At 46.3% G+C, this 20,449-nt stretch overlaps 2 protein-coding genes across 2 annotated transcripts in view; both read left to right on the forward strand.

The window, feature by feature from the left end:
• ccna1 (cyclin A1) overlaps positions 1 to 10,804 on the forward strand; it is a gene marked incomplete at its 3' end in the record, with an annotated part of 15,219 nt that extends 4,415 nt beyond the window's left edge. The window contains 9 exon segments of the mRNA XM_079737525.1: positions 7,819 to 7,962; positions 8,050 to 8,242; positions 8,332 to 8,447; positions 8,683 to 8,909; positions 9,809 to 10,013; positions 10,252 to 10,365; positions 10,487 to 10,620; positions 10,758 to 10,763; positions 10,765 to 10,804. Of these exon segments, the coding sequence (XP_079593651.1) occupies positions 7,819 to 7,962; positions 8,050 to 8,242; positions 8,332 to 8,447; positions 8,683 to 8,909; positions 9,809 to 10,013; positions 10,252 to 10,365; positions 10,487 to 10,620; positions 10,758 to 10,763; positions 10,765 to 10,804 (1,179 nt within the window).
• A 976-nt stretch (positions 10,805 to 11,780) lies between these two features.
• On the forward strand, positions 11,781 to 20,315 carry sparta (spartin a). Its single transcript, XM_079738943.1, has 7 exons — positions 11,781 to 12,668; positions 14,241 to 14,435; positions 15,978 to 16,137; positions 16,507 to 16,701; positions 17,808 to 17,969; positions 18,746 to 18,836; positions 19,661 to 20,315. Exons 1-7 carry the CDS (start codon positions 11,880 to 11,882, stop codon positions 19,875 to 19,877), a joined length of 1,809 nt encoding a protein of 602 aa, XP_079595069.1. The 5' UTR covers positions 11,781 to 11,879; the 3' UTR covers positions 19,878 to 20,315.
• Positions 20,316 to 20,449: the final 134 nt, after the last annotated feature.

Consider the following 20,449-nt stretch of genomic DNA (forward strand, 5'->3'; position numbering starts at 1 on the left):
CTTTGTGTGTTTGTGCGGGCGTGTGTGGCTGTTTTGTTGTCTGTATGTGTGTGTGTGTGTGTGTGTATGTGTGTGCGTGAGTCGTGAGTGGGAGTGCCTGAGAGTGCGTGTGTGTGTGCCTGTTTTGGCATCTGTATACGTGTCTGTGTTTGTGTGCCTGTATGTGTGTGCATGAGTGGGTGTTCCTCAGAGTGCATGGTATGCGGGCATGGGGGCGTGTGTGTGCACGAGTCGGCGATTTGCACGTGCCTGTCTGGATCCATCCGTGCGTGTGCGTGTGTGAGTGGACTGAAGGATGAAGATAAGGACTTTGGCTCCACTTGTCATTCCCTACTGCCTACTCGGATTCCAGGCCATCTGGGCGCTGGCCGAGCTGCTATGAGCCGGGGGAGACACCGTCCAAACACTGACCGGCTATATAAACCTGCCCTCGCAAGGCTGTTGAACGCTGGTTAATCCACAGCAAACGCATAAAGCGCTTCAACACTGTAAACACTACGGCCGCCGCGCAAAAGCATGAATGTAAACAGCCGACTCTCATTCATGCATACACACACACACACGCACACACACGCACACACGCACACACACGCACACGCACACACACACACACATACACACACATACAAATATGCCTGCACACACACACATGCATAAATACATACAAACGCACACACACACTCACACACACACACACATGCACTTACGCACACATACACCTTTGTACACCTCTCGATTCTTCCTTAGTACGATTCATGCTCGAGGATGTCTGCCACATGCCATATGCATGCCCTAACCCTAACCCTAACCCTAACCCTAACCCTAACCGTAGCCCTCCACTCAGCCCGATAGCCGTAGTCATCCTCTGCTGTCCTGTGCGCTGTGAAAAGACAGTTTCATAGACATATTAAAGAGGCTCTTGTGGTGACAGTGGCCTGGCAGTCAAGATGTTCCTGCAGGAACCAGGGGTCCCAGAAGGGGAAGAGCTGCACGCCAAGCCTAGACAGAAGCAGATGGACACACACACACACACAAACACACCCATGCACGCACGAAAGTGCACTCATACATAGACACACACGGCACGCATATCTTGCCACCGTTTCAGCGACTGACAGGTTAGCCTTTGCAGGGAATACAAATTCGATGCAAGCAGGTAAACAAAGGATTAATGCGGTCGGGATATTCAATTCCTGCGCGAGTAACATCTATTGACGTTTGAAAATATCAATACAATTATGGATCTTGATTTGTTATTCTCACTACTGTATTATTCATGGTGATACATGTTGTTTGGATGGTTCACCCCAACCCCAACACTGGTACACATGACGTGTAAAAGTATTATGTCCTGATAGCATATCAAATGGGACGCAACATTGTGTTTGTACATGGTTTACTGTTGCATTCCTTCGTAATACCAGTCACATTAAATCTGTGCACATTGAAAGTGTGATAGTCGTTCCTGTTAATATTATATTGAAGACACTGTATTGCAGGATAAATATCATATTTCATCACCATAACTTGCCAAAGCTCATGAACATGGAACTAAAGCCTTATTCCCACAGCTACAAAGGACAGCGCCTTAGAAGACTGCGATCTAAATCCACTACAGAGGACAAAGACAACGTTGTCCTCAAAGTCATATTTGAATATATAAATGAATAATTTGAATACATTAGCGGAGCCCAAACTTTGGCTTGCAGTAATTGTGCAAAAAAAAAGGCCAAATAAATGTCCTTGCTTACAAAATGTTTTATTCATGGGGTCCGAAGATTGAGCGTTTGATGCTCAGAGGAGTTTAATCACAGTGGTCAAGGGGGAACCTTGAAAGAACAGACGGAAACACACAGACACACACACACACACACACACACCAACAGACACACACACACACACTCCAATACACACACACACACACACACAAACACACACACAGACACACAAACACACACAAAAGAAGCATCTAAATATTTAAGAATGAGAAAAGAGAGCGAAAGCCATCTCCTTTCAGAAATAGTCAACAATAAAACATTCATCAAAGGTTTGTGGCCCCATTGTTGCCCTGCATGCAGTGGGATTATACAGAGTTGCACTGCTCAAATTGGGCCACATCAATTGTGTGTGTGTGTGTGTGTGTGTGTGTGTGTGTGTGTGTGTGTGTGCGTGTGTGTCTCTGGTGATGCCCTGTTGTAAATAACTGTAGTTAGCCTCGTCTTTGATTAATTATCTGTGTTTCAATGTTATGTTTTGGCATTATTTTAATGATGCATCGCATGCATATTACATAACCCTGTCTACCTTGGATGGATGGATGCTTGGATGGATGCATGGATGGATGGATGCATGGATGGATGGATGGATGGATGGATGGATGGATGGATAGATGGATGGATGGATGGATAGATGGATTGATGCATGGATGGATGGATGGATGGATGGATGGATGGATGGATGGATAGATGGATGGATGGATAGATGGAGGGAAAGATGTGGGGTGGAGGGGGGGATGATGGTCAGATGAAAGGGTGTGTGGATGGACGGATGATGGCTGATGCCTGGATGGTTTGACCTGGAGTCAGACTGGGTCTGTGTCTCAGTCGTCAGAGGTGCAGCTGGGCTGCAGGCTGTCAGCAGCGCGCTAATGGGAGGACCCTGCCCCCCCCCCCCCCCCCCATCACTGTCACACACAATCTGCATCTGCCAGCGCACCCCATGGATGTGTGTGTGTGTGTGTGTGTGTATGTGTGTTAATGTGTGGGTGTGTGTGTGGGAGAGCATAACAGTGAGCAAAAGAGAGTGAGAAGGGAGGATTGTGAGGATGTTTGTGTCAGTGTGTTTGTGTGCTTGTGTGTGTGTGTGTGTGTGTGTGTGTGATCATTTCCGTGGTGGAAAAGCACTTGGAGACTATCAATGTCCCAGAAAAATAAGATTTGATATAAACAGTTCAACATGAACATGAACATTGATGTCCATAATGTACGGTTGTACATATATTGCAACAGCGTATAATTCATGTTAAGTGTGTGTGCAAGATGTTCCAGCTTAGCCTGTTAGTTAAACTGCACCTGATCCAGTTTGAATATAGGCCTGGTTTTCTTTTAAATGGTAGTTGAATGCATCACTTAAAAAACATAGTGGAATAAAATAAGATGTAGAAAAGGTAAAAGGTCTGAATTGTACCGATGACATGTCATGTGATGGATGCTTTTAACCAATCAAAGCACTGACCTTTGAACTATGTTCCATCCATTGAGCTACACAGGAACATTTTTTAGGGTTTAAGTAAGGGTACTTTCCATCTTTGGTATATTGGTCTGCAAGTGGATTTACAGTTTGTCTGCATGTGTGTGCATGTGCATGTGTGAATGAGTACATGTGTGTGTCTGTGTGTGTGCATGTGTGTGTGTGTGTGAGTGAGTATATGTGTGTGTCTGTGTGTGTGCATGTGTGAGTGTGAGTGAGTATATGTGTGTGTCTGTGTGTGTGCATGTGTGAGTGAGTGAGTGAGTGTGTGTGTGTGTCTGTGAATCTGTGTGTCTGTGTATGTGTGTGTGTCTGTGTGAGTGTGTGCGTCTGCCTGTGTGTGTGTCTGTGAATCAGTTTGTGTGTGTGTTTGTGTGGCTGTGTATGTGTCTGTGTTTGAGTGTGTGCGTGTGCAAGAGAGTCTGTGTTTGTGTGCGTCTGTCTCTGTGTGTGTCTGTGAATCTGTGTGTGTGTGTAAGTGTGTGTGTATGTGTCTCCTCTCTCAGCAGAGCGTGAACAGATATGGATTTCCTTTCAAGAACAGAAAATAGCAGCCTGTCTATCTGCCATCTCCACCGGAGCAGCAGCCTCAGCCCACTGCCCCTCCATACTGTATCACCCTGTCTGTCTGGGATATCGCTTTCTTTAGAGTGATCGGCATGCAGCGCCCTGAAATACGTGTGTCACTGTCGAGACTGTTAATGGGGGTAAAAATGTATGCTATTCATGGCACGCAGGCTGGAGGAACGGTGAGCGTTGACGTGCAATCTTATGCAAAAATCCATCTGTGTTATTTATCAGGTTACAAAAAAGCAAACAACCAAATTAGGCAGAGCACTAATCTAATGTGTTACACAAATTGCAGGATGTTGAAATGGTGGTTCCAAATTTGAACACTGCCAAGCTGAACCTGCCCGGTTGATAAAGCTTTCTCAGGGCAAGAGCCATGTAGGCTTAGGGCTTACTGTCCTTACAATATAAATATATTTATATTCAAGTAACATAATAACATATGTCACAGTAGTAGTAGTTGAGTAAGATAAACATATAATACGACAATACGCAAAACAATTACCATTTGCTCTGTAACCCCACATGACCTCCCGGCCAAGTTAAATCATCTTCGCACGTTTTGCGTCGTTAAGTCTAATTAAGAGTTCAGGGCGGTCACTGAAACCGCGCTCCAATCACGAGCCTGTTTTTCTATAAAGTTGAACGTGATTGGATAATTAGGTCGGTACCTCAGCTCACAAATAGCTCGTCAACAGACTGGTTAGACTCACAAACTCGCCCGACAGCCAGAAAAGACGGTAACTGTCAGCTCGGATACCAAGGAAAGCACAAGCTAGCGACCAGTAAACCTACTCCAGATACCTAAGCGTCGGATTTTATAACGTTAACCCGGTCAGGTTATCGTTAGAAAGTGCTTAATCGTCACGGTGCCGATTGGAAACGTGACTTTACGTCATGGTAAGTTTTTAAAGTTACTATGTTTGTAAATGGATTTAAAGATGCAAGAGTGTACAACTGTGGAACAAAGTGTATTTTAATTGGCTGATGATAGGACTGTAGTAGACAGAGGCGGAGTGGCCGTCGGGATGATCGCGAAATTTCCCGGTCGGCCAGCGAGGTCAGGTGAACCGACCCACAATGATCATGAGCGGCCGCGAGACGTCTGCAAGCCTAATTGCATAATTGAATCCCCTGCAAAACTCCGTGAAAATCCCCGCAATACAAGTCAAGGGAGCCATTATTTATACCACTTGTTTACTCTGTCTCATTCACGGTTTTTTTTATTTTATTTTTTACTTCATTTAATTAATTATTCAGGTGCTACAGAACTTTAATGGTCATAAATAAAAAAAATACCAACTACAGTTTACTTTAATTTCTTTGTTCTTGAATTGACGTAGGATGGAGCAAAGACTCCTGGGATTGGGAAATGCGTTTATCCAATAAACAGCTTGCAGGTCAAGTCCATTTTCGGAAATGTAGGGGGATATAGCATGACCCTAAAGACACGTCAGACAGAGAAAGCGAGCAAGTTCGTGGTTGCTTGCTTGTTGTGGCACTCATGGAAGGCAAGAGGAGAAAGGAGGGGCTGAAAAGGCCAGAATAAAAAAGAAGCGGATGCCGGAGGGGATGCATCTAAAGGCCGATTCATACCTCCGGATCCGGACGAAATTCGTCCAACCGTACCAAACGTTGTCTCCGGGACTACCCTTCATACCTCCGTCAGGTTTCAGCGTTGTTCTGGATGTTACCAGAACAACGTTGACATGGCAAAACATGGCATCTGTAGAGGAGATGGTTTTGCTTTGTGTCATCCGAAATCGGCAAAAAAAAAGGCACAAATTTTAGGCCTAGGCGGCGGTCGAATGTGATAGCCCTCACCAACCCGCAGATTATCTCCTCAAAATGTTGCGCCATTTTTAAATGACCGGTTACAACTCATTGCCAAAGCAGGGGAACAATAAAATAAAAGTCGAGTATATAGTATAATATAAATATAAACGTTAAATACTATACTATACTATACTATACTTTCTGACTACTGCCGCCTCGATTTCCGGTGGTATTGCTTCGTTTCTCCCGGAGCACTCCGGGTTCGTAAGCTCAGAGGCGACGGACCCATTGACGGATGAAACACCTCCGGGACCGGACGAAACGGTCCGTTTCCGTAATTAACGTAGGGTGTGAATGGGCCTTAAGTGCTCACAAAAAACGGATTAATTCCGAAGTCAGGCATCAACGGGTGCAGGTGAATGCTCAGAAAAACAGTTAGCCAGAGCTCAATCATTGACGTTATTGCTAGGCGGGAGCTTCAAGCCCCCAGGAACAGTGCATACTTCCGCAATCCACCAGTGCTCAGCGGCCCAGCCTGGTATTGCAGCTGTTTAAGCGGGCTGTGGACGGGTCCCTCGATTCAAGTGGCCCAGAAGTAGATATCTCCGTTCACTCCAATACAAGTGGGGAACAGGAATGTCTCTCCGCAAAAAATGACTGGATATCAATCAAAGGCTCATAATTATCTTTATGGCATGTAATAAAAAAATGTAAGTTTTCTCTTTTCAAAACGCCACCTCAAGCGCTTTATTAGCGGTTTTATGTTTTTTTTTTTTTGCTGGAGAAGGAGGGGTGGGCAGCTGAAAGGAGTCGTAGTGAAACATGTTTCGGCATTCGAGAGGGCCTAGTGCACGGCTCCGTTAACTTCTCGTGTCCGAGGTTTTTCCTTTTACTTAACATGAATGACGTTGATGGTTTTTAGGCACTGGTGACTTTTTATCACAAAGTATTTTAGTGATAAAAGGTTTTTGTTTTTTTTGGACTGGTTAAGCTGCTGCTCAATGGCTCTCACGTTCCTCTGCTTGCGATCATTGCGATTCACCATTTATTGATCCATTTATTCAAAAGATCCAAAGACAAAGAACGGGTGCATTACGGTATCATTCTTATAATATTAATAGCCTAATAAACATTTCATTTGTGTTAGTATTTAATTTTTAATTTCCTTGTTTAGCTATGTATGACAGTTAACAATGTTGGTGTAGGCCTATTACAAATATTTATGTGGGTAGGCTACTCCAACCTCGTTGCTGATATGTAACGATGTATTTTTATATAAATTGATAGCATTTTTCGTAAATAGTTGGATGGAATCTGTTTCTTAAGCAATAACATTGAACTGTATTGTTTTCTAGGCCAAAATACATTTACTATGTTGTTGGTATTATGTTACATGAAGCAATGTTTCATATTTATGAAGTTAACTTATACTTCCATGGTCGGTAAACAATGTGATTGCGGTCGCTTATACATCGCTTTTGATGCTACAATGCTAACAATGCTAAAAACAAGAATATTTCTGCATCCGGTACGTCATGAACTAGGGCGCGGCTAGGCTCCCATGATGCGGAAGCATTTCTCCTTGATGTTGCCCTGCGCCATTGAGCAGTTTACATAGGAATGAATGGGCGCCGTTTTGGAATCCGGTGTCTATTCTATAATGTCCATGGGCGGGAGCTAGCACAAGCTGCTAGTCAAATGTGTATGTGCTGGCTGGTATATTTCAGACGAATTAATGACTTAACTGACCTTTCTCCTTTAATGGATGAAGAATATGTTAACAGATTTGGAAAATTTGGCCTATCTGCCTAAGCCCACGTTGAAATAATTTTTATGTTGAATGTTGATGGCGCAGTGGTTGAAATAAACGGATTGATTTCAAACAAATCATAAAAGCCTCCCTGTGTCATTGCGTGTTTACGAGGTGCGTGCTGGGTTCTTGATTGACCGGTTTTCGATATTATTATACTGAAAATATATTTTCGGCATAATGATACCGAAAATTCTAAAAGAATTTTCCCGGTATTAGTCTATTCCCGGTATTAGGCTATTAGTGCCCCATTCCGCCCCTGGTAGTAGATATTCCCATGGCAGCGTGCGCCTTTTTGGGCTTCATTCCATTTTCCAATCCGCTGGTCTGACGTTTGTTCGTTGACGCTACATTAAACCTCCATTCCTGGTCTGCTTGCACAGAAACGCTTCTGTTTAACACCTTTTGTGTAGAGCTTCGGCGTGACCAGCCACGTGGACATCTACACCAACCAAGAGAATGGTTCAGCCTTCACCAAAACGGCTGTGGTGCAGAAGATGAAGCAGAGAACAGTGCTTGGTTTCCTGACAGAAAATGAACACAGCCGAATGCCCCCGGTCAGTATTTCTTCAGTAGTCTAGTTTTTATATCTGTTCTTAAATTGTAATGGCCGCTGATTTGATGTTGTTCCGTCTTTCACAAAGGGGGAGCAATGTTCCAGCTCCATGAGCACTGCCCTCACTGCTTGCTCCGGCTACGATGTCTACATTGAGGAGAAGTGCGTGGTCATCCCTGCCTCTGTGGAGGACATGGACGCCACCGACTCCAGCCTGCTGGAGGAGAACCATGCCGCCCTCCAGCATAGAGACTTCCGTCTCTTCCTGGACCTGAGTACAAGTGAGGCGGCTGCTGCTGCTCTGGCCTTCAATCTAGCCTCTACTGTTTAGTCCATTTTCAATAAATGTGTGTTTTTGTGTTCTCTGCAGACTCATGCGCTGACATGTCCATGCAGTCGCTGGCAGACGAGACCCGGGCTGTGCAGGATGAGCTCTGTGTCCCAGAGTACACTGGAGATATTTACCGGCACCTGAGGGAGAGAGAAGTACGCGGTGGTCTCGTTTTGAATGTCATCAGTCAGGACAGCATGAGTGCTCACTGCAATGCTGTCTGACTCCTGCCAGCCCTTGTCTGGCTCTTGCCTTAAAGGGATGGCAGGAGTCTCGACACACTGGGGGCTCAGTGCATCCCGGCCCTGTCTTACTGCTAACCCTGAAGTAAAGTCGTTTAATTTCTCCGCTTTGTTTTCTCCGTCTGTGTCCCCCCCCCCCCCCCCGCAGGCCAAGCTACGGCCCCGGCAGAACTACATGAGCAACCACCCAGATATCACGGGCTGTATGCGCGTGGTGCTGGTGGACTGGCTGGCGGAGGTCGCGGGGGAGTACAAGCTCTGCGTCGAGACCCTCCACCTGGCGGTCAGCTACCTAGACCGTTTCCTGTCCTACACCACGTCTGTGATGCGCTCCAAGCTGCAGCTGGTCGGCACGGTGGCCCTTCTGCTGGCAGCGTAAGGACCCCCTCCCCCCCCCCCCGTGTGACCTGTCGGACGCTGCAGGCCCTAGTAGACTAGTTAACGTGGCTCTGGCTTCCTTTTAAATCATTGCATCATATTGGTCTTTTAACAGCCGATTTATGCAAAGCGGCTAACAATAAGTACATTTGTCTGAAGAAATGGAAATGTATCTGTCGGAACAGTAATGATCATAGTGCCGAGCATTAACAATCGGGTTAACCCATTCCACGAATACAAGGATAGCTAGGATAAGATGCTACACAATGCTAAATAATGTTTGCTAAGTGTGTGGGGGAGGTAAGTACTTCCGCTCAATTTGAATTTCCCTTCAGTACTACGTCTGCGGTATGTTAGTGGGTTTTCACCGTCTACATTTTCTGCGTCCAATCAGCGAACAGAGGGAGTGGCTGAGATCAGTGACGTTAAAGTCAGCTCTCGTTGACCGACATCTTCACTCACGGTGTTTGGATTGTTTACAGCCTGCGCGCAACGAGCGAGTGGCACTTGGCAGATCCAATAGTTTTAAACTTACAACAGACACCCTTCAAGTGAGTTAACTTTTGTCAATTGAGTCGGTCTAGACTCTCTGTACAAATGAAATGAAGTACGAGAGTCTGGTAGGACCAGGCTAAGAGGTAAGGGGAGGCCATGCAGAGTCTAGGTGAACAAAACAGTCAGTCCATACTTTGCTTTATAATGGATTTTGGAATTGTAAATGCATCACTCGTTCCCAGGAAATATCAATCGAGTTGAGCCCTACTCTCCGGCTCATGATTTGATCTATTGCATGACAGTTGCATTAAGTGATTTTTTTATTTTTTTTATTTTTTTTTTTAAATGAACAGCTGCCTTCAGAAGCCTGAGCTTTAAGGCTCTCCATGTCTGTGCTGCAGGAAATACGAGGAGATCTACCCTCCCGAGATGGAGGACTTTGTGTACATCACGGACGGCACCTACGAACAGAAGCAGCTGGTGCGCATGGAGGTGATGTTCCTGAAGGTGTTGTCCTTCAACATGACGGTGCCAACTGCCTACCAGTTCCTCCGCCTCTTCATCAGCATCCAGGCGGTCTGCTCCAAGACGACCCACCTCGCCCTGGTGAGCCCTCTTCGTCAAGGAGGCAGTTCAGCGTGTCGGGTTCATTTGATGGGAGTCTACACACAGCGGCGTTCAGATTGGGCCAGCAAGTGAATATTGGCAGCTAACAAGAGGGTTTTAAATCCCTTGACATCCGGCGGGCAAAATGTACAATAAAAGTGTTCAAAGTTATCGTCTCCAACATCTACATATCAATTGTTTGATGTAAGATCTCAAAAGAAATGTCTTTGTCTTTCAGTATGTGGCAGAGTTGAGTTTGCTGGATATGGAGATGTTGGTAACATTCCCCCCGTCGCTGGTGGCGGCTGCGGCCTACTGCCTGGCCAACTACACCCTGAGCCGGGGCTTGTGGGTAAGCATCACTACAACGAGATGTGGATTCATGTGCTTGGCTTCTCAACCCCCCCCCCCTTTAGTGTCGTATGTTTTGAATTGCAGCTCAATGTTTCTGACTGTTGTTGTGGTCGCTGTAGCCGGACTCCCTGGAGGAGTTCACTGGGTACACCCTGGCAGACATCGTACCCTGCCTGAAGGACCTCCACAGGATCCACTTCAGTGCAGAGAGCCATCCGCAGCAGGCCGTCCGTGGGAAGTACAAGAGCTCCAAGTAGGACCATGCTTTGGATTTAATTACGCCCTTGGTTTATTTCAATCAAAGTTTCAGTCTTGTCATCTCATTTCAATTCATGTCATTGTGATCCAGCCCCTTGTATGCTGTATTAAGGCTTTTGTGTCCTCTTCCAGGTATGGTAGTGTCACTGACTCCGCCCACCACTCTGCCTTTCCCATAATGCATTGCTGACAGACCCATTGCAGCTCACCAGAGTGCACACTCATAGCACTTTTTGTTTTTGTGTTTTTTAAATCAAATGCTTTTAATGTAGATATCTTAAGTTTTTAATCAAGACTAAATGAAGGGTAGTTTGTAGAATTGACTGTCTTGTGTATGTGTCGGTCTATATTTTTAGATGCTTTAAAAGTTGCCAGTGGTCAACTGATTTATGTGTGACTGCCATTGGATGGATTGTATACAGCATCATGTCTATTAAACATTATTGCCCTCATCCTTTGTCTTTCGGTCACTTCCTCTTGCTAATACTTTTGGTCAGAATTGAATCATTGCTATGGCCCGAAACATCAAGCGTGTAACCTTTACTTAAATATCTAATCAGTGCATGCGTCTACCGGGACGTTAAGTCTTCAAAAGGTCTAAACTTAAGCCTGGTATTAAACGGATATGTGATGCTCGTCTTCACTGCCGTTTGAATCAAGTGCTGAAGGACTAGTATCATACTAAACGTGTTCGATGGCGCCATTTAGTGGTCAAACTACGTAACGTCAACCCGCGGTGACTCGGGCCACAGAATAGCGGTGGCTGTCGACGGGACTTCACAGCGACCAGACGAGGGCATGAAACTACCGTTTCAGTCAACTAATTTGATACTTGGTTCTGCCTTTTTTTTTTTTTTTTCGGTCTACCAAGCCTAAGGTATGACCCGTTGAGTGACAAACGTTCTTGTTTGAGTTGCTAATTATCCGCCTACATTTGAACCGCCGTGTCAGGACCGTGGCGATGCTGAACAGCTATATTTAAAACGCGCACCACTCCTACCTGGTTGTTCAGGTAAGACCAGGTCGGAACACTAGCGTCTCTTCGTATGGCTCATTCACTTCCCTATGGCTCATTCACCGCCCTGCATACTTCTGTACTGGGCGAACTTGAACAGCACTTTTAGATCGTTGTAGGCTCTGAGTTTAATTCGGCGTTTCCTTAATTCTTCCACTTGAATATTTACCTTTTGTAAATTAACTACGATCCACGTGTTTTTTCTGACGTCTTTGCCCAAGTAATCACTGGTTGTCAGCATGGCCCAACAGCCTGCTGAGCTGCTGATGGTCAAGGACCAGTACGAGTTGGCGTTTCACTGTCTGAGCCAGGGACGCGGGGCAGAGGACGCCGGTAAAAGGACCGAGGGCCTGGACTACTACCGGCGGGGCAGACAGCACCTCCAACAGGGACTGGAGATCCCCACGAACGGCGAGCGGCACCGAGGCCCCCACTGGGACGCCGCCAGACAGCTCCAGCATAAGATGGGCGCCATTCTCAAGAACCTGACGCTACATCTGGCCGATCTGGAGACCACCAAGCAGACGACCGAGGCCCAGAGAAGCCGGGTCTCCATGGATCCTCTCCCCGCCGGTGTGGACGCACTGGAGCCCCAACAGCGCTGTCTGTACCCTAGCGTACCGGCGGTGCTCGCTCAGACCACGACGTTTCCGGAGCTAGTACTGCCAGCACAAGACAGCCTTTTTACTGCTGGAAGTTCGACCTCCGACCTCCCCTCTCTACCCCCCAGACCCCTTCTCCTGCCCGGGGACCAGCCTCCGGCGTACACCCCGCGGCCCAGCGAGGGCCACCAGAGCCTGATCGGGAGCGCTGGCGGCGTGTCGTGGGGACAGGGGCCCGGGGCCCTGTGTGGGAGGGTGGGCCAGGAGCTGGTTTTCATCCCTGCGGGGGTGCAGATGTTCTTTGTCGCTCCAGACGGACAGGTCAGCTCCCTGTTCCAGCCGGGGTACCTGCGCATCTTCAGGTGTGAGGAGGAACGTTCTCCAGCGGCAACCGGCAAGGAGAAGCCCTCCTCAGCCTACCTTCATGTAAGATGTGTGTGTGTGTGTTGAATAGTTTCTATAGCCTCCAGGGTATGATGGTGTGGTCCCTTTGTGGTAAGTAAAAGATTGACTAGTTTCTATGGTTAGTTTCAGTGACCTAAGTCAGTGAACTAGTCTCCCAGTGACAACAATGCAATAGTTGTAACATGTCCCTGAATGTATTACATATTTTTTTCCATAATATAATTATCAAATCATAGCTGACCCCTTACAAAGTTAACAGACTCCTTGTGAAATAGTATTTTAAGGAGATGGATAGTATCGTGAATGGGGAATTCAAAATATCTAACTTCATAAAAATAATCATCACATTCGTTGTTAGATCCTAAGAATGTTTTATGCAGAATGTGGCAACCACTCAAGTGAGACAAATTGTTAGACATGAGAGGGTATAATTAATCATTATGTAAATAATGATTTGTTGAATGAATGATCTAAATAATATGGAATAATTAGCATTAGGCACAGTGCAGTAAGGCTGGTTGGAAGCCATGGTGCCTTCATATGTTGACACAAGAATGTATTATCTAAGAAGCAACAGATCATATCCGTATCTGTTGGTTACATTGATTAAAAAGTGTACAGTTGATATTAGCCATGTCAACCATGTGAGTTAATATTAAACACCTTGATAAGCTTATTTTGAACACCTAATAATTAGGTGTCTCTAAGAGCGGAGGAGAGTACAGTATTCCTAACATGTAAGTCTTGGCATCGGTGACGATACGGCAGACATTTCTCGTCTATGATGACTAGGACTCCATGACATAAACAACCCCCCCCCCCCCCCCCCCCCCCCCCCCCCGGTCTTGTCCCGCCGTGGTCTGACCCCGGCGGTGCTGTAGTCCGGTAGCACAATGCTCTCTTAATACAGATGACTCGGCGCTTGTGTTGTTCGGCCCTGGCCCTCGCAGCGGCCTGTCTTTCAGCTGGCATACCGCCACTGCCCTGGCTCTATGGGAAGCAATCATTAGAATGATAATACCAGGGACTATAAAGGATAATAATGGGGGTTGTGCCACAATGTGTGACCCCAACATACAACACGCGGCATGTGGGCTCAGGAGGTAGATCGGGTTGACTGGTAACCGGAAGGTTACTAGTTCGATCTCCGGCTCCTTCTAGCTGAGTGTCGAGGTGTCCCTGAGCGAGACACCCTCACCCTGACTGCTGCTGACGAGCTGGCTGTCGCCCTGCGGAGTTGACACCGCCGTCGCTGTGTGAATGTGTGCATGAATGGGTGATTGTTGGGGAATTTTGCAAAGCGCTTTGAGGGGCCACTGGTTAGAAAAGCGCTGTATAAATTGAACTCAAGATGTGCTCACACACGCTCGTCCCTTTATCGTCATCAATATTCCTTACATTGACGTCCATCAGATTAATGTAATAGCATCTATTTCACCTATGGGAATCAATGTACAATATCATATTTACCAGGGAACACTTTTGTAAGCTAGCTTGCTATAATTTGTCTCCATGTTCTAGTTAAGTTTAGATGCGTCCGAGATGGTTGGCCTGCTTGTCTTACGTTTTCTCCCTCTTCCTTTGCGTTCTAAGGTGTGCGACTGGCTCTATCCGCTGGCAGCAGACACCCCCGTCCTATTGGCCAGCTCTGGGATCTACATGTTCCCGGACACGCTCAGGGCCAGCCCGGGCTCCTACGTGGGCATCGTCCTGTCCAACGAACTCCCCGCCGCTCACCGAGAGCTGTTTAAGGACGTCCTGGCTCAGCTTGTGGAATTACGGGTTCAGGTGAGCGCATAAGAAGCACTGAGCCATGCATGACAAGTTCACCCCTATGCACCAGAAGGTAGATTAGATCGTAGTTTACTGTTTTAATGTTTGTTGTGTTAGGATTAGTCGGGTTGAAAGTTACCAATCCTGAGAGGTGCCCCTCTTGGGTTATGCCCCAAAATTGTCAAGCTATGTCAACTCACAAAGGAAAAACTAGGTTAACTTTTCTACAATTTTCGAGTGTAGCACGATAAAAGTATTTATTTTAAGCCAACGGAGCGGATCCCACACTATTCCTATGAGATTCAGGTGGAAGTACCCGAGTATTGACTATTTTTTTACCTTGTAACTCGTTTCCATTTCTTTCGAGTTACAGGCAAGAACTCTCTTATGAAGTCTAATGGGACTCTATCCTGACATAAACATCAGCCAGAGTATTGCGCCAGATTTGTCCGATGTGGCGAGGCCCAGCAAACAGGCTCACTGTCAAATGATATAAAGTCAACAACCGAGAGTTGCACCGGCAGCTGTGAGCGATAAACAGAACACAGGGAGAAACAAAGCAAAGCCCCTGCTTGTGTTGAACTAAGCAGCGAGGGCACAAAGCAGCCGTAGAACAAAGAAGGCGCCACGCGTGATAGGGTTTCGCTGGGCGAGCGCTGCTGGCCGTACATTCTCCCACAGGTTAAACCCTGCTCTCTCAGGGGAGGTCTGCCAGCGCGAGTCGACCTGACTTTGGATCATTTGTGAGTGGATCCCAAGGGAGGCACTGGCCCTCTTATGATTGGTCAACGCGTTCACAACCACACAGACCTCCTTGTAGCTTGATCGACAGCTTCCGTGAATGCTCCCTGTACAACCCACGGCTGTTAAAATATCTATATTTGCTAATATTTGCTCGTCAGAACGTCAGACGGGCTCCCTAGCGACATATGTCATAAATCTGATGCCATTTTCTAAGCCATTAAGATGCTCAGGTTAGAGTCAAATCTCACTCCGCAGGAAAGGGTTTAGCCTGTAACTGTAAAATCTGTCAATATTCGGGCACTTGTCTTCTGCACACTCTTCGTCAGGATAGGGTTGGATGTGCTCTGTTTGATTACAATCTATAGTTTTATCGAACTACACCTGAAAATGTCAGTGTCAATCTTGGACAGAAACAAAGATTGCCACTGGCTTCTTTGTTATATTCCTTATCCTTCCTTTCCCTATTTATATATATTACAGGTTGTCCTGGCATGTTTCGCTGAAAGCCAATCTGAGAGACTTTAATCTAATGGGTTGTGGGGTGAACATTCTCAGCTGGTGAACATCAGGTGTTTTACATGAAGTCTTCAACCTCTTCGACTCCACTCTGCACCTTGATTTCATGCTGCGTGGTGTGTAGGCGGGCTGGGAATATGCTTCAATGTTGAGAACATATTCAGCAATAGTAAATGGCCAATTTAAAAATACAGAGAAAAAAAACCATGTTAAAATAAATAGGGTTCACACAGACAATCATCCTCCGCTCTGTAATGTGTGAATGCTGTACGTCTTCTTCGTATTAATATCTTGCAGGTTGCAGTCGAGGGCGAGAGGTCAGAGGTCATCAACCTGAGTGACAAGGTTCCCCTTGGACCTGTGGAGGAGGAGGAGGAGGCCCCGCTCATCGTCACAGGAGAGGAGAAACCTCCACTTCCTGAGTGGAGCGAAAAGATGGCCCAACATATCTTGTCAGGTGTGCTTGTCTGTGTGTGAATATGTGTATATGTACGAGTGTGTGTGTGCACGCTTGTGCTGTGACCTCTTTATCCATTAACATTCGGTTTACGAACCAACAACTTTAGCATGCAGCTTGTCTAATCGCACTACCAGCTTCGACCACTAGAGTGAGTTGCTCTCCATTGTGTCACATAACACAAATGTGTGGTTTTAAAACCACACGTTTTACCCCTTTACTTCAGACAGACAGAATGTTAAAAAATGTCAAACAGAAGAAAATAACCGATCGACATACGTTCCACCATGCTAACACCCGCCATGCTAACTGCTGACCGCTAACGCCCGCCATGCTAACCGCTAACGGCCGACGGCTGCCTTCCTCCAGGGGCGTCGTGGCTGAGCAAGGAGTTTCTGCGCGGGGCCGAGTTCACGGGCAAGGCCGTCCACAAAGGAGCCACCAAGCTGCGCACCAACATGACCCCCGAGGAGACCCCCGTGGAGATCAGCCCCAAGGTCACCAAGGGCCTGCAGGCCGCCCAGCAGGCCACCGGGGGCGCAGCGCGGGTCAGCCGCTTCCTGGGTACGCACCGCCCCCACATGGAGCACTGTTGAAGCGTGTGTGTCTGGCAGTCGCGTTCAAACGCATTCGGAAGGTTGATCCCGGGTGTGATTGTACAATTTCTTTGTCGTACGCTCTAGAAAACTTTGCTTTGCGTACTGTAAAGAATCAGGGATGTTTTTGTTTGTTTGTTTGTTTATGCAGGCATATTTTCTACTAATTGGTAATTTAGCAGAAGCTTTGATTCGAGGCAACTTACAGTGAATGTTGAGATGAATTAGGCATCTTGCTTGTAGGTATAGGCTGGACATGGCAGTCTGGACCACTACTGTCCTGCCCACTCTTATGCTCACGTTATATACACACAAACACAAAATATACAAAACGTATAACGTGTATAACACTCCTGATCTTCTCAGCCTTGAAATAAATATAGTTAGAAATAGTAACTTTAAAGGTCCCATGACCTGCCGCCAGGCGTGATTGTGATTAGCCGTTACAAGCCGTTTTGAAAATCGGCCTCTTATGACATCACAAGTGGGCCTGTCCACCTAGATCCGTGCTGGATAGATGAGCAACGTTTGCTGCAGTCCACTGGGTAGGCTGGTGGACTGATCTATCCAGCACGCATCTAGGTGGACACGCCCACTTGTGATGTCATGATGTCAATGCACAGCCACCATTGAATGTTGTATATCCTGGCACTTGTACATTGCACTTATTCAAGGTACTTAATTGTGTAGCATCTACAGTAGCTGCTATCATTGCTTTACACGGGGAATGGGTTAGCCTAGCGATTGTAATACTTGCACTTGGTTCTATGAACGTCTTTACTGTACCGACAGCGATATATTGTTTCACTTCTTATGACAAATGTACTTATTGTAACAAATGCACTTATTGTAAGTCGCTTTGGATAAAAGCGTCTGCTAAATGCCCTAAATGTAAATGTCATAAGAGGCGGATTTTCAAAACGGCTCGCAACGGCTAATAACACTCCCACCTGGCGGCATGTCATGGGACCTTTAAGTTCACGGGCAACTCCCTGTGTGTTCCGGTTCCGGCCGTGTGTCGTCGTGCCTTCCGTGGTGTCGTCCTCTCACATGCGTGTGCGTGTCGTACCTCAGTGAACGGCGTGAGCACGGTTGCGGAGGCCGTGGGCGAGCGGCTGGCGCCACACGTGAAGAAGCACGGCGCCAAGCTGATCCCGGAGAGCCTGAGGAAGAGCAAGGACGGCCAGGCCTCCAGCATGGACGGGGCCAAGCTGGTGGCCGTCACCAGCCTACAGGGTAGGGCTGACCGCACCCCCGGGTTCTCCCCGGGGCGCCGATCTGTGTTTATCGTAGGCGGAATCCGGGGAAAATCATGAATATTAATGAAGGGGACAGCCGGAGATTATCCAATCACGTTGGTTTAAATCCCTGATCCAATCAAAAAAGGCTCAAATCCGTCACGTGACGGCAAGGAAGGTAAGTTAAATCGTAATGGTTATTAAACTAACGTTAGTCAAACGAATTTCTCTCTTTTCCCGGATTCCACCTATGAAAAACAGTCGCCCCCGGGAATGGGGACGTTATCGGGGGTGTGAGACGGGAAACCGTTATTGGGCCAGAGAGAGAGAGGGCGGGACTTCAGAGTGCTCCAGAGGGAGGGATTTCTCTGTTAAGCGGCGAGAGAGAAGAGGGGGGGGACTTCTAATTAAGGTGTGTCCGTGTGTCGGATTTTGATTGTCAAATTCTTCATTCTCCTTTTTTTTTCTTTGTTGTCTTCTTATTCTTCTTGCTCTGGAGACCTAACAACTCAAGGAAGTGAGAGGAATGGAAATTGCGTTTTTGTGGAAACTACAATTCATGACCTTGTCTCAGCTGAGGTTAGGGCTGGTGCAGTCGCCAGTTTTGATTGGCTACACTGGTTGTCAATCACAGGGGAAAAACAAGCACAGGTGTGATGGTCTTAGATGAAGATGGATTATGCTGCTTATGTCTCCTAAAAGCTGTGGTTTAGTACACAGTCACCATTTTGATGTTTCCACTATCTTTGTTCTGACATGTTGTCCTATCTCAAGGCGTTTCTGCCGTGTGGACAGCTCTGGAGTCAGGAGCCAAGACCGTGGGTAAAAGTGTGGCGTCGGAAACCGTCATGACCGCAAAGTACAAGTAAGGTTTCTTTCTATTTCCTGTCCCTCCCCCCCCTGCTTGTATATCTTAATACTCACCAAATCATGACTTCCCTGCTCTCCTTCTGCCTTCCATTGATTCCCTGCTGGTCTCGCTGAACGCTTCTCTTGGAGTTAAAACCGGTTTTATCTGGTTTCTTGGTGCTTTCGGGAACTCTTGACGATCTCTCCGTGCTCTCCTCTGTTTCTTCTTCTGTTTGTTTTTCAGATTTAAGGGTTTAGAGAAACTGTTAAACATGCCCGGCAACCAATGACTGCAAGACGAGTGAAAAGGCAACAAAATCTTTGAACTAATGACTGAAATTTGTCCATGTTTCTTTTATTTAAACGCTCTTCCAACTTCAACCATGTTGGATAATAACCCAAATCAACTGTTTCAAGCTGATATTTTAATCAAACATTTCTATATTAACACTTTCTATACGCACCAGACAATACCAATGGGTTCTTGTCGGCATGCTGTTCATCTTCTTTAACCAATCGGTGTTAATAGAAGCTATATCTCTGCCCTATCGCATGGTGATGCCTCTTCTTCTGCTGTTCATAAAGTGTGCATTGTGCGGTTAATAAAATATACACCATGAAACATCATCCGATTTTGTGCTTTTGTCTCTGGGTGTTTGTGTGGCGTTACCACGCGTGTTAAGTCATAATAAAACACAAGCACATATCACACAGTAACAGGTGTGTCCGCGGTGGGGCCGGGTCGGCACTTGCCCATCAACCACCACCAGCCGTCGTCAAATTAGCGGTTGGTGTATTCCCACAACTGCTTTATTTTCGCCCTTGTTATTTATGACAAAGGTACGGTGACGATGCGGGTAGAGCCACGGGCACTGGTGTCCAATCGGTGATCAATACTGTGGTGGCCGCGCACAACATCGATAACCTGGGCTTCAAAGCAGTCATGAAGACCGCGTGCAAGAAGACCGCCAAAGCCATGGTCAAAAAACCTGGCGAGAAGAGAGCGCACGCGCAGATCGAGGGAGGGGCGGAGACGGCGCATGAATCGAAGGAATAAATAATAGACTTTATTTAAACCAGCGTATTGTTATTTTGGTAGGCCACTCGATGCAGGGAGATACAATGTGTTTGGAAAGCTATAGCGCATGTCAAATCTGTTTATTCTTGTTTGTTTGACAAATGTAGTTTGTGTTGAGTTTTATTTCATAACTTCATTTAATGTTTGCTTTAGATTTCTTCTAAATCTGAAATATATTGCACTTTCTACTATGGATTTATTTTTGCCTTTTTTTCTTTTACTTATCTATTTTATTTCATTTTATTGTATGAGGATTTTTCTATGTGAATCACTTTGATTCTGCCTCGTGTATGAAAAGTGCTGTATAAATAAAGTTGCCTTTTATTTATATATAAGCTATTATATTGTTTTATCTTGTTTTGAAAGTTTGGAAATCAAAACGCATTTGTGTGGAAAATAAAGAAAAGTTATTGAGAATGGCAGTATGTAAAGACGTAGTCATTATTCTAAATGCGAGGTGTTCCTATATGCACCACACCGGTAATGCTGGGACCCCTGAAACCATCCGACTCAGCCGAGACCCCCCCACATCCCTGGTTACCGGGGTGACC

Source organism: Pollachius pollachius, assembly GCF_949987615.1.
Source record: "Pollachius pollachius genome assembly, chromosome: 6".
NCBI classification, from domain to species: Eukaryota; Metazoa; Chordata; class Actinopteri; order Gadiformes; family Gadidae; genus Pollachius; species Pollachius pollachius.